The 17,816-nt window shown below is 39.9% G+C and overlaps 1 protein-coding gene across 1 annotated transcript in view; it reads left to right on the plus strand.

The window, feature by feature from the left end:
• Nucleotides 1–17,816, plus strand: part of PLA2G4F (phospholipase A2 group IVF) — a 46,662-nt gene that overhangs the window by 21,513 nt on the left and 7,333 nt on the right. Inside the window, exons 16-25 of the mRNA XM_075152085.1 lie at nucleotides 744–881; nucleotides 1,371–1,478; nucleotides 2,366–2,560; nucleotides 2,896–3,062; nucleotides 3,699–3,885; nucleotides 5,199–6,637; nucleotides 6,819–6,915; nucleotides 7,561–7,667; nucleotides 11,111–11,247; nucleotides 17,694–17,764. Coding sequence (XP_075008186.1) covers nucleotides 744–881; nucleotides 1,371–1,478; nucleotides 2,366–2,560; nucleotides 2,896–3,062; nucleotides 3,699–3,885; nucleotides 5,199–5,428 — 1,025 coding nt within the window. The 3' untranslated portion in view covers nucleotides 5,429–6,637; nucleotides 6,819–6,915; nucleotides 7,561–7,667; nucleotides 11,111–11,247; nucleotides 17,694–17,764. The remainder of the gene's footprint in view (nucleotides 1–743; nucleotides 882–1,370; nucleotides 1,479–2,365; nucleotides 2,561–2,895; nucleotides 3,063–3,698; nucleotides 3,886–5,198; nucleotides 6,638–6,818; nucleotides 6,916–7,560; nucleotides 7,668–11,110; nucleotides 11,248–17,693; nucleotides 17,765–17,816) is intronic.

The following is a 17,816-nucleotide window of genomic DNA, read 5'->3' on the forward strand; positions in this document are numbered from 1 at the left end:
TGTGGTATTTAGCAGCCTGGATTCTTGTTGGTTATACAATTACAGTAAAAAATGAAGGCCAGTCCTATTCCAGGTCACTTGAAACTTTAAATATGATGCAACAAGAGGATAGATACAGTGAGACAGTAACACAAATGCTTGTGTCCATCTGTGTACCATTAGCAGTGGTAACAAACTTTTTGTTTGTTTGTTTTGTTCTGGAGGAGTGTGTGTGTATGACAATGAATTTGATTTGTAAATATTTGTGGAAAGCTTTCAAGCATGAGGGGACACTTTGATAAGCAGACAATGAAGCCTGACACAGTGGGTCAACTGAGTTTTCAAGTCAGTACCGTAATAGTTGCTGAGAGATGGTAAGTAGTGTGAAGAAAGGCTGAGAAAAATGAAATAGCTTCCATTTGTGGTGGAAAAGGGAGCCATCAAAATGGTTTAAAGTGGAAGTAAAACAGGCAGGTTATTTCTGCAGTAACAAAGTCAAGATGGAGCAAGATGGGACTCTTTTTTTCCTCAAAAGCCAGGAAGAAAGGAGGTTGTATTTAGTTGTTGAAAGCCTGTACAAGAGCTTTTATTAATCATGTGTAAGACAGAGGCTTACTGAGAAGAGTGGCAGGGAAATCCATAGTGATGGTGAAAGAAGTGGAGGGAGACTCCCTTCTGTCTCCCTTGTGTGAACAGGAATCAAATGAGTATTTTCACCGATGTTTACTCTGAGATGAGTAAATATCCTATTGGCTTGTTCTTAGAATGGTGTGAGTTCACTCCCTATGAAGTTGGATTTCGCAAATATGGAGCTTTTGTCCGAACAGAGGACTTCGACAGCGAGTTCTTCATGGGACGGCTCGTCCAGAAACGTCCAGAGCCTAGGATTTGTTTTCTACAAGGTATATTCTTACAGTGATGAATAAAATGGGGAGATGGAAAGGAGCTAAGCTGCTTTTGGGACTCATCAACTTAAACCCATGCCTTTTTGTCCCTTCCTAAAGAATTTGAAGAAGGGGAAAAATGTCAAATCTTTCTCCAGAGGTTTACGTGTAGATTCATAGTACTGCAGTCTGATGTTCTGAGTCTGCAAGAAGACTCTATTATGAGCTGCCTGTCAAAAACTTCTGCTTTAGGTCTTCCCCTTCTCTTGCTATCTTTCCCTTGCTGATAGAAGAGCTTTTCTCTTGGAGAAGTTTCTGCATTATATTATTACATCAGAATTTGTCACATGATTAACGCAAAGGTTTAAACTTTAAACATCACCTGTTAGAATAGTAGGGGTCAAGTGACAGCCCTCTCCCATGACAAATGGCAGCTGAATTATAGGCCTTTAGATTACACTGTGAAAAGCCTCTTGAATATTAAATTCTTCCATGTTTCTCCTGCAGGAATGTGGGGCAGTGCCTTTGCTGCAAGCTTGGATGATATCTGCCTGAAGGTGGTTGGTATAGGACTGGGCTTTCTAGATTCTTTCAAAGATGTTATCAAAGTTGTAGGTAAGAACATACATTAAAATAGTAGGATTTTTTGAAAGATTCTTGGTTTTGGAATGATCATACAAATAATATGACTCAAAAATGTGCTGTGTGTAGTTTTCAAGATTAGCATAAAGGATGGATTTGGACAAATCTTTCTTGTACTGTGTATTATTCCATTCCATCACACATAGTGAAAAGAGTAATTATAGTTTTTCATACACTTTCTTTTCCTCATTTTTTAGGATTTTGTTATCTGACTGACTATACATTTGGGTTAGTTCTGGGAGCTGTTGTAAACATGTACTGCAGTGCAGGGGTCTTAATTATGAGAAGAGGAAGAATAGAAGCTGGACTGCTAAGCAGCAGGTGGAAAATAGGTTTTCAGTTCCCTCCTTGGTCTGACTTTTGTAATCTTGGATAAGCTGGTTTTGTGTTTATGCATTGTTCTCTATTTGTACAATGCCTCCCTAGCAGTGAAAGGGAAGTGTATTAAAGCCTGAGAGTTGCTCAGGTGGATAGTTATAGCCTTATAGTAAGTAGTGGGGGGAGAGATTTTTTCTTCTCTGATTTGGCAGCCCTAGTTTTTTCCTCCCACTCTTTTGTTGTAACTATAAATGCTATTCTTGTCTTATGAGAGAGAAGCGGTCATCACTTGGTAATGAGTTTCTTAGTGTGGGTTTGAAATGAATATGGACAATGATTTATGTCCCTTTAAACAGAGCAGGTAAATTATCCAACTATAGAATACGCAGCTCATTTAAATTTCATTACAATACTTTTTTTATTAGAGGACAAATTCAGCCTTAGGACAACTGGTTAAATATTGTAGAAAAAAGTCTGATTGAAATGTTGGAGCTGGACAAGGATTTTTCTATGTGTTCTGCATCCTTCTGTGGCTTCTGCAGATGACTGCCGAAGATTCCATTTCCGAGATCCAACACGACTGAAGACTCGCTTAGTTATACCTGGGGGCCCCTTGTTGCAAATTTTTCAGGATTTCTTCAAGTCCCGGGTCACGTGTGGAGAAACCTTCAACTTCATGCAGGGATTGTATCTTCATAAAGATTATGTTAACATCAAGAAATTTGTGGCTTGGAGAGGTAAATGAGTCTGTATCTGGGATATAAAAAAGGGTGTTAATATTCTGTAACAGTCAATATAAGTATTCTGTAACAGAATATAAGTGAGCTTGACTTTGTTCCACTGAAGTCAGGGAATTTACCCCTTCTTACGCCATAGCAAAAATTTGATCCGCTATGTATGTTCTGACATATAAGGCAAGCTCATCATCAGACTTTACAGGTCAGTCTCAGATGAATGTGCGTGTTGGAATGTCGTCTTCTTCTAGCCCCAGCATAAGCTTTGTTTGTTGCTTGTACCGAGAGGTGTGTTATTAATCATTGTAGTTACTTGTGTTACTTGGAGTATCTTCCAGGCTCTCATCTGGATGCGTTTCCCAACCAGCTGACCCCCATGGAAGAGAGTTTGTATTTAGTGGATGGTGGCTTTTCTATCAACTCTCCCTTTCCCTTGGTACTTCAGCCAGAGAGGGATGTGGATGTTATCTTGTCATTCAATTTTTCCTGGGAAGCTCCGTTTGAGGTGAGGGATGTAGCTGAGCATTATTACATGAAAATAAAAGCACAGAATCATATTCACAATGGCAGCAGATCCGTTGATGTTGAATACAAACGCTAATGAGAGAGTGCATTAAAATAAATCTTGGCCTCTTTCAAATATTATTGTACTATGCTTTTTACTGTGAATGTCATGATGAGATGGAAAGTGACAAATGTAATAAGATTCAAAACTTTTCAGAAACCTAAACAGATCATTACCTAAAATAAGAGTATTTGCTTAGCTCATATGATCCTTGTTACTTAGATGTGCTCTTCTAATGCAAAAGTGGCTATTGGTGATTTTCTTCATGAAAACAAGTTATTTCCTGTATATACAAGTGTTTATTTTTAAGTGCAGAAATGTCAAGGTGAATATATTTAGAGTGACAAAACATAAAAAGTTTCAGCTGCAAACTGTTGATGTTTAGTAGCAGTTCTCAGTCCTGCTATTCATTATTCTTCTGTATCACCAGCCAGAGAAACTGCTTCTGCCAATTTGAAGTTGGATTTCTGTCACTTTTTTTTTGTGAAAGTCTCTTTCCCTTTGAGGATTGTAGTTAGATGATCTTAGAGGTGTTGCTGGTATTCTATTGAAATTATTTTTGTTCTTTGACTACAGGTTTTAGAGCTGACTCAGAAATACTGTGAGGAGCGGGAAATTCCTTTTCCAAAAATCAAATTGAGTGAGGAAGATGAAAAAAAGCCAAAAGAATGTTACATGTTTGTGGATGATAATAATCCAAAGGCTCCAATTGTGCTCCATTTCCCATTGGTGAATGACACCTTCCAGAAATACAAAGCTCCAGGTAAGGGAGCCGTATCTTAAAGAGCTATTTTTACAATCCTTTGGGTGTGTTGACAGGGAAAATTCAGTGGGCTCAGTATCCCTCCTTTCATTCTTCTTAGTATTACTCTATAATTATTAAATTGTTACTTTCATTTAAGGCGGAATCAGCTTCCACTAGTTTTTTGGAAGGGAAAAGTGGGAGAAGAGGCTGATAATTTAAAAAAAAAAAAATCTAAAGGCCGGAAGAACCTAAATTAGCCAATATTTTTGCTTCCTTCTGAACCTTTTTGCCCTGATACCTGATTTTGTTACTTCTAATTATTCTGAATATATAGGAAAGCACTATAAATCAGATTAAATAAGAAGTTCATTTGTTTATTGGATATGAATAAACCACTAAGCAGCAAAGTGTTGGGGACTAATCTGTATGTCAGATGATGTAACTCAGTGCAAAGTGGCCTGTGCCCTTGTAGTGTAAGGTCAAGTGGTAAATGATCCTTGCTTCATTTAGTGTGATTAATGTAGACTGTAAGGCCCACCTCAGTCTATCAAGCAAGAACACTGGCATGAAACATACAGCTGTACCTTTAAGAAGAGACAGACAAAATTCTGTGTCCTATTTCTCCCATGCTGGGAGGAAGCAGCATCCTGAAGAAAACCTTTGGAATATATAGATCAGAATGTGCAGGACTGACGAAGGCAAGGGAGATCTAAGGCACTCTGTTAATGCTATCTCTATTAACTCTATAATGATTGCCAGGCCCTGGCTGCGTTTCCTCATCAACGATGAAGAGTTGCAAAGTTTTGAGCTTGAATATGGCTCAAGACTACGATTTCTATAATATCAACAAGCAAAAGTATTTTTAGCAAAGTTCCTATTTCAAGATTGGTATTTAAATTTAAGTGGTAGGGTGCTAAAAACACGAGTTACCATATTTTGAGGAGTGTATACTAACCTTCTAAGGTCAGTTGACCTCAGGGTGTTAGTGTCTTTTATTTTAGTGTAGAACAGCACTTCCAGGAAGAATTGAGCTTTTTATTTCCTATTTTGAGCATGATAATCGTGGGTGCACTAAACAATTTATCACAATGAAAATGTATTTTAGTCCTGTATTTTGGAGCCTAGTGGAAGTAGAAAGGGTAATTATACTTTACCTTCAGCTTCCAAGCATTTTGGATCCTGAAGGAGTTGAAATCTCTGAGGAGGAGCTTTGGGGAAAAAGTTAAGGTTCAACAGAGTTATCTGTGATATCCTCCTTGCAGAATCCAACTAAAATGAGTCTATCACAGGTGGGGCTTTTTGTGTTTTTTTTTTTTTTTTCCTTGCTGCAGGAGTTAAACGTGAGTCAGAAGAAGAGAAATCCTTTGGTGACTTCGTCATTGAGGCAAAAGATTCTCCTTACCGTACACTGAATTTCACCTTTCAGCCATATGATTTCAGCAGGTTAGTGGAAGTGAATCGCTACAATGTTCTGAACAGCAAGGACGCTCTCTTCAAAACCCTAAGCTTGGCTCTGCAAAGGAGAAAGTTGAAGAAAGTCATCAATACGTCCAAAACATGAGCAGCTTCCACAGCTGAGGATACAGACAGGCTGCAGTGTACAAAAGCCATGTGGTTCAAGACAGAATACTGAACACTGATAGTTGGAAGCTGTCTTCTTGGGAACGAGTAGCGCATGTGACACTGAAAATTCATTCCAGATAATGGATGCTCTTACGAAAACCCAAGGGATGTACAGTACAACATGGATGTTGCCTTGTCGTGTGGGGAAGAGTAGGGAATTAGCTAGCCCAGTATCTCATCGTACATCTGGCTGATACCAGATGACTAGAGAGGTCTATTCAAACAGTTCAAGCATCTGGAGAATAATCTTCCAAACTCCACTGAGTGAAGCACCTCTTTTTGTCAAAGGTGCGGCGGTGTTTGAGGAAACACAGATTTCTTCTATACCTTTATCTCTCTTGCTTTTTGAACCTGCCTTCATGAACTTTCACAATTTACATCATCTGGCAAGGAACTCCACAGATTGTAACTATGCACTGAGAGAGGAAATGTGTCCTTTTGCTTACAACTTGCTACTGGCTGATGCCCATGTACTTTCAAGACTGAACAGTCATCTGTGTTCCATTTTTGCCATTCGTGGTTTCAAAGATCTCTGTGATATTTCCTTCCTACCCTTCTCAAGGATTATAATGGCTTTTAGTCTCCCAGAAGTTCAATATAGAGTAACCATTTGTTTTTGAGGAAATAATAGTTCCCTTTTTTATATTTAATAATTAAAGACACATTATGGGATTGTGTTGCTTCTTCCTACAGTTTGATCATCACGAGCTGATGGAACTTTAAAAATGCTATAAGCCTCATCTTTCTGTGTAAGAGGAAGGAAGGCTCCTTTGAAGAGTCTGAATGAGATATTTTTTCCTTACACTTGGGCTTGCAGTTCAGCCAGACCTTTGTTCAAGGAATTTCTGTTTGTGTCTATATATTTTAGAAACATCAATATTCAAGGTAGGCACACATTATGAATGTGAATGAATGAAATAATGTCAGATGCTGCTGTGCTGTGGGATGGAATTCACCTCATTTTGCAGAAAGCTCAGAGAAAAGTACTGAATTATGCAGCTGGAAAATATCTAAATCAAAAGGGCAGCAAAAAAACCACTGTTTACTTTTGTGGCTTTTACACTGAACTGAATGTATTGATCCTGTATTTGAAAACTGGAGACAGGAAATTTGTCTTTTCTGAAATGATGTAAAGGCTTATAAACAGGTATGATTCTTGATATATTTTTTTAATGTGTTTCTCTTCTAATAAATATTAGTTTTGCTAATGTGCTTTTCACAATTTTTCTTGGGAACACTTGTCTTGATATATTTTTCCTTATTCCAATAAAAAGTAAGCAAAAAAGTCAATGTAATACTGTATTACGTAGTTTCTTTTATTACATCAGGATACCTAACAGTGAGAAAGTGACTTACCGAGTCCATCTCGGACTGGTGCTGCAGAGCAGTAGAAAGTCATGTCTTCATTTTGAGACTTCTCTTTGGGTAAGCATGGCTCAAAACTGGATTTTTTAGATGTATTTCAAACAGTGACTTCATCTGGGTGATTAAACTTCCTTGATATCTGGAAGGATGTATCCTTTATGCCCTTAGCATTTATAAGAAAAACGGCAACTTAATGTTATCATTTTTCTTTGTAATTGGTGGCACGCAGCTTCCTGCTTTGTAGGATTTGGCCATCTGTCATATTTGCTGAGTGATTTTTGTAATTTTTTTTTTTGATGTGAATCTGAGTTGAACTGCGTGTTTGATTTACTTTTACTTTCTTGTTTTTGGGGTCCTTTCCTAATTGGAGGTGCTTGGACACTGTGGAGATATAGGTATTTAGATACCAGCATATAGATGGGAAGGTGGAATGTTTTTCTCCAAAAACTCTACTCAAATTTGCTAGGCATATACAATGGAGTCTTTTAAGGCACAGCTTCTCCTTAAGTTCTTCCACAGTGATAGGGCTTCTTTGTTGGAACAAGATATAAGGCCCCAGTAATTTGAACTTCCTAAACTGGTGTGTAAGTAGCCACCTCATTTGAAATGCCATGTTATGGCAGGAGAGTTGTCCACAGACAAGTCTGTGCACTCATCGTATGGCATATGTTCTTCAGTCTTGTTAAAATGCTTCTTGTCTTGTAGGAAAAATGTGTCTTTTGTTCTGGCATTTAAATGAAAGCCCAGTTATTAAGCAGAATATCGGCCTGGCATCCCAAGTCAAAGGAACATTCAGGAGAAATGGGAAACAGGTATGTTTAGTGGTGTGGTGGTTTTTTTTTTTGTTTTTTTTTTGTGTGTGTGTGTTTTTTTTTTTCCCCTGAGTCCCAGGGTTACAGCTCTCTCACAAAGGAGTGCCAATGGGGAAAGCAGCCCTGGAAAAGGGAGGAATGCACCAGCTGTTCTTGTCCTAGCAAGAACTCACATGGGGAGCCTATGTCTTGCTCTTGCCATACATTTACAAGAGTAGGTATGCACACAGGCTGCATGTTAGTCCGGAAACGAGATGTGTACAAAAGTAGCCTGCAGGCTAACCTGTCTTTCTAATATCTTAGCTTTATTCCAAGGAAGGCCTGGTTGGTAAAAATTGATTGTTCTGAGACAGAGTGCACTCAGCTAATCATACACTTTTTTGTATGTATATATATACCTTTTCATAATCCAAACTAGCCATGCATTTTTTTTCCTGGTATCAAACACTTGTTTATTTACCAAGAATGCTTAACAGCTCATCATATTAGCGTTCAGAAGGGAATTTCTCAACACATTACGTTTTTTGGTCACTGTCCTATGGTGGTCCTGCAGGACATGAACTACTTTGGAGCACCATGGAATTTTACTTGCCAAATTTCCTTCTTTTGCCAGGATGTAGAACATGAAGTGGTGTCCTTGATGTAGTCTTTGCTATGTTGTAATTGTGGCTTTTGATTTTAGACAGATAAAATTTATCATGAGGTTCTGGGAAATGTTTTGTGGCCCTATTTTGTGGTGGTTTAGGGAAAGGGAAGTTCATGTAACCTTTCTTGATTATTCTGTCACTGTCTGCACCTAATAGATTTGATAAGTCTTGCATCCCTTTCAGTCTTTTTTTATATATAATGCAGGGTCCATTGAAACACTTCTAATGAATTAAGCCTTTCATAAAAAGCTTATCATAGAAGAATTTCTGTATTCCACGATTAAATGCGTTTATATATGTATACGGGAAGATTGCTGGATAATGAAGGAAAAGAACCACAACAAATATTTTATTGACTCGGTGTTCTTGGTGAAGGGAGCTTGGACCATTTAAGCAACCTTATCTTCAGGTTAATCCTGTGAAATAATTCAAAATGTTTCATATTCTACTCTAGAAAGAGAGTATGCAGAGGCTTGGAACTGCTGTTGCCAGCTGTTATCCCAAGAGTGCTACCAGGGCTCTCATTTCAGTTTCTCTTATCCCTCCCCTTCTCTGTGTCTCAGATTGTCCAAAAGAACAAATTTTGCATATAGCACTTGAGGGCCATATATGGCTGATGTTGATGCTGCAGTAATGCTAATACTGAATAGTATTAAAAATTAATTGATTTATTTTAATTCATATGGTACTATTGTTGTAGAAATGGGCACAGGATCCTGATCCTGACTGTTCCATCTTTCTATGAGCAGCTATTCACTTAGCTGCCTTTTCTGTCTTTCCTTTCTTTCAAATGTGTTGCTCAAAATCTCTGTCTAAACCACACTGGAGGAAAAATCCAAGTCCTACAACTTTCAATGAGCCTGGGTGATTGCATCTCGCTCCTAGTACACCTTGAGGCCAGGTGCAAGGCGGTTGTCCTTGCCCTGAGCCATTGTGGGTAGTCCTGGCTCTGACTGATGCTTCTGGTTTTTGGCTTTGGGATCCCAGAAGCTACTGGGGCAGCTCCAGGGCATCAGGGGACTCCTAACAGAAAACCAAGCAAATTCAGCGCTCTAAAACTTGCCTGGATTACTACACTTGCTGCTACTCATGCTGTGGGCTCGAGGTCCAGCTGAGCAAGGCTCTAGTGCAGACACGGTCTGAGCCATGCATGGCTTATGTTTGCAGACAAAAGGTATCTCTGTGTGGGACAGAGCAGCAAGTAGAGACAAGAGATCTGCACCATCATATAGTTGTCTAAGGGGTACTGGCTGCATGCTGGGAATCAACTGAAGATGTCAAAGGAAGCGGAGAAACTGGGACCTAAGTAACAGCAACTTTTTTTACAGCACTTTTGTATTTGCCCTGTGGCAGGATAACTTGGGTTATTCTAGTTCTTCATAGATGTTCAGAGTGAATGATCTGTGTAAGTGATAAGCATTTAAATGAGCCTGCTTAATGATAAGCATTTAAGTTACACCAAAGTAACTTAATTTATGTGCAAGAAGTAACAGCTCTTCAGGATTGCTTTTTCCTCTGTTCCAGGTGAAAGACATTTTTGTAGCCTTCCATAAAATAATTAATTTTTGAAGTATGGAGAACAAGGAAAGAACAAGGAAATAAAGTTTTTTATCTCTCTCTTCCCCCCCTCCCCCCCCCCATGATAAACCTAGCAAAATATGGCAGGAAGTTAGTACTTAAAGAAGAGTGGAATACTAAACTACTGCTTATTCTGTAGGAAACCACCTGTGATGATTTGCAGAAAAATAAGGCTTGGCAGCCATTCCTAGGGTAATGAGTTTCCAAAGGGTAAGGAAGGAACAAAGGGATGATCCAGTTGGAAACATCATGGGTTAGCATATATAGTTCATGGAATTTCTTCATACAGTCTTTAAACATGTAAAAAATGGATTTATTGCGCAAAGCTGTCTTTGAAAAATAGCGATGAACAGATTGAGAGCTTGTGGGTGAAAATTAGAGGCTGAGCCAAGAAAGGAAACCTCGTAGTTGGTGTTTACTACAGGCCACCCGATGGAGGGGAGGATGAGCAAGATCATACCAGAGTTACTTCCTAAAGAGCCTTAAAAATGTGGAAAACCCACAGAGAAATTGAAAGTGACAAAATTGTCAGGGTGAAGAACTGGGCTTTTGATTATGTTAGTAAGAATTGGAAGTTGTGTCAGTGAATTAAATTGACTCGCACTTAAATCGCAATCACTTAGCTTTGTTGTCTCTACAGCAGAATCACTTTAAAAACAGTTTAACAAAAACTTTTGGTTTTGATTTGAACTAAATGAATTAACCTGGTACTTCAGACTCTAACAACCTGACCTTTCAACTATGATCACCCTTTAAAAAGAGCATACTGCCTGCACCTGCAAGACCACCTATCCATATAAACAGGTATTACAGATAAGGCAACCTTCCTTTTGGGGGGTTGCTAGATTGCCATGGACAAGGACCTGTTTGCATTCACAAAAATATAGGTTTCTTTTCGTCCACAGATGATGAATAAGTTATGTTCTAAGTAGGTGAGAAGCTCCTCTAGCTGAAGCTTCTTTTCAGCTGTAGTGCTTAGCAACTAAGATTTTGTAATTAATTGTGCTTGGTGTTGGTGCTAATGTACAAGTAAACAATGAATTCTTATGTTTTTTAAATGAAATACTTCAATAGATTTTTATAATAAAAACTCTGTTGTGGATTTTTCAAGCCTGAAGTAGTGAAGAAACAATATAAAATGACTAATGGGGTATCATATGCTATTAAGAAAACAGTGGCTTCCTATGAAAGTAACTGCTTATTTGTCTTCCCTTCCAGTGTCCAAGGCAAACTGCTATGTGGCAGCAGATCTTCTGACTGCATCTCCAGTCACTTCCCAAACTCAGGTCTTACTGTAACTGCAGTGATTCAAAACGGAATGAAACTTAAAATGCAAGCACCACAATGCCATGAAGGTAAAATTTATGTTTCTTTGTTAGGTTGCTCAAGGCGGCACCGGATAAACAGCAGAGCTAGGGCATAGGAGGGAGCAGAATCTTGTGATAAGGGCTGGCAGAGAGGGTGGACCACTGGTGGCCTGCTGTTGGGCGTGTTTAAGCCAGCTCTGTGGAACAGAAGCGTTAGTAAAGGGCTCAGTGTCCCAGGAAAAGCATTGCCTGGGAAAATGCTGGAGCAGGGAAGGGAAGGTATTGTTCTCTTAAGGGTGCTGTATTTTGGAGCAGGGTGGTTGAAGAAATTTTTGCTTTTTTTCCAAGGAATTTCCGTTGGGAGAGGTGGGCTGTGAAATGAAGTCAATGGAAGCCTGAACATTGACTCAGGCATCTGCAGCTACAGTGGCCTTTAGACATAAATCCCTCACACTGGTGGAGATAATGATGTTTTACTTTAGGGCAAGTCTCCGCTTGCTGCAGGGTTTGTTCAGGAATTCAAATAAATGTTTATTTCACTACTTCAGTTGCGCTGTAACACAAAAGTTCAGTCACAGACCTTGTTGCTCCTGCTTCACTTGGCTGCATTCTGACATGGCGAATAGGACATTACAGGCAGCTTGAGGACAGTAGTTGCTCTCCTTCCAGTCTCCTCCAGCTTAGTCCTGTTTAAGAATCATAGCCATGATAATTTGGTGTGTGTATTTCTCCTGCAGCACAGTGAGCCCTGGGAGAATCCGTCCTGCATGCGAAGCATTAGGTGAGGGTAACCTCAGGAGGGTGCTGTCTTTACAGATTGGCTGGGTGTGGTTTTTGGTGGAAGTATTGTGTTCTGAATGAAGGTGAGGAAACAGACCACGACCTTTTCACCTAGTAATACTCTAGGGCAGTTTCATTTTTCTTTCCCACTCCCTCTCTTGGAGGTAAGATACTCTTGATGGCAACAGGTTGAGACATGGTGGGAACTAAGACATGGATGTAAATCAAATGACATCTGTGTCAGAAGTGGGGCTTCACCAACATTGGGCAGACCCAATGTAAAGACATGTTTGAGCAGTTACTGTCTGGAAGATCCAATGGTCCCTGAGGTTATGAACTATGTATTCAGGTGACCCATGTATATCTCAGATGGGAAAGGAGAAGAAATATAAGAGTTGGATGTGGCATTTTTCTTGGGAAAAAAGTGAGGAGTTTGCCAAGTCCTGTTGAATGTAAATTTATTTATGACCTAATTTTTTTGCAATTCACAATGGTATTACTAAGCTTGCTTGCTATCCAAAGGAATGTGATTATGCATATCCCTGTGCTGCTCCCTCCTATGCATAAAGATATAATTAAAGCACTGCTGTGAGAAATTGTGGTTCTTGTGGTCTAAGGAGCAGATTAGTGCACTTGAAAATGTCTCTTCACCTATTCCAATATTTGTATAGAATACATCTAATAATTCTTCCTCCCCTTCTGACTCTCCTGGTGAAACAGCAGCAGAGCTCAGTAAAGTTGCACAAAAGCATGAGGTTGCTCCTTTAAGCCATGAAAACAATTTTTATTGCATGAAAGAATATTGATAACTCTCTTTTCTGTGATACTGTGGATTTCCCAAATGTCAAACTGGGAGAAGGGGGAAGATCGCAGCAATGGTATTCATGCCTCACTTCTATTGACCCTTCATTTTCACAGCACAGATGCCCTCCACTGAGGCCATCACCACTGGTGTTTTGGTGGTGATGAGTGAAACTTTGTCCTGAAAGTGACTGGATTGTACGGTCTGTGCTTTAGCAGTGACGCACATACCTGCATGCCCTTTCATACCCATCACATTTTTCAAATGCGTTAAAGGGAGATAGTGCCCTCTTACATGACACTGCAATGACTCTGCACCCACCCCTCAATAAGGCATCACCTGCTGTATTTATAATCTTAAAATACCATAACACAAGACCTTGAGCTAGAGGAACAGTAACTGCATTAGCCTGTTGTAAGAGTAGGCTACTGTATTTAGTGGGCGTGCCATAAAATGATATTTATTACTATGCTATTTCCTGCAAATGTCTGAGCAAATCTCTCTGAAATTGACTGTATCTGACAGAAGGACCTTTCAATTTCAGAGCAAAAGTTCGGTTAGAATTGGGGTTAGTAGTACAGGAGAGACCTGGGAAACATTCTGTTACTAACTAAAAGCTTTGTAAATTACTAACTACAAGCTTTGTTGTGTACCCTATCTTCCCTGCTGTAGTTTTGTGGGTGTGTAATCATGCTTATGATTTTGGCTATTGCGCTTTTATCCGTGATTGCAGTTAAGCTCAGCAGTGCTCTTGGTGTGTGTGGGTTTTTTTGGTTGGGTTTTTTTTTGTTGTTGTTGTTGTTTGGTTGGTTTTTTTTGTGAACTGGTTATTGCGTTGCTGACCATCACAGCTAAGTCAGCTCAGGTCTGGTAAGAGTTGTATAATGTCCTACAAACCAGAAATTGTGATGAGAATTCCACAGAGACTGATTCATGCCTCGTGTAGTTTCAATCAAGGGTGTTGATGTAAATATCAGGCTGCGTTTACCTTAAGGGTAAACATGTAGAGCTGCAAAGCTCGATTAACTAGGTGTGATAACTTGGAGGAGAATAAAAGCTGCTCAGAAAATTATGGACAAAAATTCAAATCCTTTTCAAGAAAAAAAAAATTCCTGCAATATCATGGGCAATTAAATTTACATGCAACCTTCAGCTTTAAAACAACAAAAAATATTACATAACCCCAATGGAGGCGGGGGGGGGGGGGGAATCTTTATAAAAGGCTAATTATGGTTACTGGCCCTGCCAAACCTGACCACCACAAACATTTCCTTCTGCTTTGTAACAAGTGGGAATTAAAGTAGGTTTCTGCAGCATTGCTATGAGGTTAACCAGTCCCTGTACCTTTGCAATACATTCTTTTCTATCTCCAGTGCTAAGGGTTCCTATTGCAAAGTGGCTATACGCATCTAAAGCTAAACTGTAATGCAAGCATTGTATAACTGTAGCATTGTTATGCCCTCGTAAGAGGGCATTAGTAGACTCATTGCAGGCATATCCATGTTTGAAATGTAGGGTGTGGTGTCGTGGTTTAACCCCAGCCAGCAAAAAATAAACTCCACGCAGCCGCTTGATCACCCCCCCCCGGTGGGATGGGGGAGAGAATCGGGAGGGCACAAGTAGGAAAGCTCCCGGGTTGAGATAAAAACAGTTTAATAATTGAAATAAAACTAAGTAGAACAGTAATAATAACAATGAGAACAACAACAATAACAGAATACACAAAACACGCACTGCACAACGCAACCGCTCACCGACCGCCGACCGCGTGTCACGAACGGGGGCGAGCCCCCCCACACACCTGGTTTTTATACTGAGCATGATGTCACATGGTATAGAATACCCCATTGGCCAGCTGCGTCCACCACCCCGGCTGTGCTCCCCCCTCCCGGTGCAAGCATTACCCAGCAACAGCCAAAGCATCAATGGGCCATCAACGCTCCTTTCACACCGAACCCAAAACACAGCACACCCCCCAAGCTACTGGGAAGAAAGTTAACCCTGTCCCAGCTGGAACCAGGACATGTGGGGACATTTTTCCTTTAGCATTCCACCACGCAGCCAGTCACTAACACTGTAGGCAATGGAGCTCCCCGGCTGTTAAGATTATTTCCCAACTCACAGGGGATTTTTTTTTTATTTATTTTTTTTTTTTTAGCTTCAAAGTGGATGGGACTGTATTTTACAAGTGCTTCGTGAATGCTTTGTCTGTAAAAGTTAGCCTGTGTTTTTTAATTAGGTGTTCTAGAAAATTACATCTGGACAGCTGCAATCATTACTCCATTGTGAAACGCAGCAAGTTTAAGCATGTTTTATCTGCGAATTTCACTTTGGCCTTTACTGTGGATCCATTACTGGAATCTGCATAACGATGCATATGATGCTTTAAGGGAAACATTACACCATAGGTTCATTTAAAAGGAGTCAAAAGCAGTGTGTCAGGAAAAAATGAGGGGAAAAATCAGAAAAACACGTATTCTGGTTGAACTGATGGCAGATGGCACATACCTGGGGTTACGTGCAGAGGTCCCTGTCCTGTAGAGTTCACAGTACACATCAGGAAATGGAAGTCAGCTCCATTTAATTAGCAGCTAATTCAAGTTTTCTTCTCACAGTTTGCTGTCCATGTTGTATCTGACTGTCGTGAGTTATTTATTTTTTGGTCAGGTGTTGGGGGCAAAATCCCCTACCTCTCTACTTAACTGTTGGAGAACCAGGTATCTGCTTCTGCTGGAAATGTAATTATTCTAGAGGCATAATTGTGTGTTGCTTTCATCAACATGTTGAATTCAAAGGGTGTGTGTTTTCAATGACAGGAGGGCTGCTTTTTGTATCTGCTTGAGTCAGTATTCATATTTAGCAGAGGCACTGGGAAGTTCAATTAACCTTTAAAAGGTGCATTCTTTAGCAAATCCTGCAACTTTTAAGGTATTTCTCATGGTGCTGGCAAGACATGGAAATGCTAGGGGAAATGAGTATTGGGCTGTCAATAGAAATAACAATAACCAGCTATTTTTTTCTTTCCTACATGACTGTGTTTCTGGAAATATGCACAAGCAGCATAGGAAGTCAAAAGTATTTATGGATCCTGCTCTGTTCTGAGTGGCACAAAAGTATATATGCTTAATCCACTTACCAGTCAGCTGTACACTTACCCTCTGCCTTTAACCTTCATATTTGATTTTTGCCCCTTGCTTTGTACTATTGACCCTGACTCAGAGGTCAAGGCAAAATCCCCAAGCTGTGTTGTGCCAGTATCCCAAGAAGCCTTATTATGTGGACCCTGTTCCCCTTAGGAATACAGGTAGGATTAATTTGAAAGAAATTCCCAAGAAATTTTAATGTTTTCTTTTCCTCTCTCTTTTTTCCTGACTTTTTTTAAGGCATCAAGACTTGTGAGATCATGTTCCCTGTGCATGTGTATTCTACTCTAATATGTTTTTAACCTGTGGCTGATCCCAACTGAATTTGACTTGTTTATCAAAGACAAATCCTTAGAAGTCCCGTGGAAATAGATAGCTGGATAGAGGATTGAGATTTTTATTAATGCCCCGCTCGCTGATGATGACCCAGCCCCAAGGAGGACACTATGGTATGTCTTTGCAGTGTTCTGAAGTACTGCTGAATCCACTGATCTTTATTTTTTTTCAGTCCGATGACCATGAAATTACTTCATTCGTGATATAAGTAATTCAGTGGGATTTCTGAGGCCTGCGTAAATGCTTCTTGTTTCTGTGGGCTCTTTCTCTTCCTACAGTCAGCCCTTAGGTGGCACTCTTTCAGAGGAGAGTACAGCAGCTGAGTATCTACACCTGATCTTCACTCTCAACACCATCCCAGAGATGCTGCTTTCTGTTTGGAAGTCTGACACTTCTGCTTGTCCAGAGCATCTAATCCAGATGCTGCTCCTATGACAAACACTGTATTCTCCTTCAGTTCTGTAAAGCTGAAGTATTTGGGATTCAAAGAGTGGAGGTTTGCATCTCCCAAGAATTCTTTAAAAAAAAAAAACATTGAGATGTCACACTGTGCAAATTCTGGTTGAGCTGGGGCTGAAGTGTGATAATCCTTTAACAAATGAAGAAAACGGGCACTTCTGAAAGTCGATGAGCTCATGAGTCTAATGTACCACTCTATAAATTACACAGAAAAGGCAAAATGTCATTATCTGTTACGATCCCATAGGAATTTATGAATATACTAAATACTAATTATTGCTTAGTGGAATCATGGGAAAAACTCTGTGGCATTTTTGAAATTCTCCATGGCTTTTGCTTTTTCTGCAAGGGAGAATTGCAGGACCATCTGAGCTTATCTGAATATCTGAATTTTTTCCTTAAGTCCTCCTTTCATGGCACCTATTCCACAGCGGTAAAATTGAAATTGCTCTAATAAATCAAAGCCTCTCTTTTACTCTAAGGAATTATTCTAGGATGGGATAAAGGGACAGGGATGGAGACGGCCATCCATGGCTCCTCATATCTGGAGGGCTGAAATCTCGATTCCCTTGCACAGTGAAGATGGGTCCAGACCAACTCTCTGAATACTGTGCTAGTGACTGTCTGCTTTCCTGACTGGCAGCTGGACTTGCTCCCTGATCAACTGACACCACCAGAAGACAAACTCTGCCTTGTTGATGCTGTGTGTGTATATATATATATATCACCAACCATCACCTACTGCTCCTCAAGGAGAAGAGAAGCATGAGCATCATCTTATCCTTTTGATGACTCCTTGAGCACAGCTTTTGAGGATATTCTTTTTAAAATATCTTTCCACTAAGCAGCCATTTTATGAAGCCCTGTCTGTAACAGTCACAAGCAGAGGTGCTGTCAAGACTTGATGCCAGCTATGCAACCACTTTGAAGTCTGAAACTTTGCTAATAGGGCTTTTTTCTTCTCCCTTTTGTAGGAGTGGAGCACAGTTCTGCAGGTGTGGGCAGAAGGAGTCGTACCTCTCACTGGCTGCTGCTCTTCATATAAGTAGGTGAATATGATGCACTGAAGGATGATTTTGACAAACTGCTTCTTATAA

The sequence above is a fragment of the Calonectris borealis genome, chromosome 5, assembly GCF_964195595.1.
Source record: "Calonectris borealis chromosome 5, bCalBor7.hap1.2, whole genome shotgun sequence".
NCBI lineage: Eukaryota > Metazoa > Chordata > Aves > Procellariiformes > Procellariidae > Calonectris > Calonectris borealis.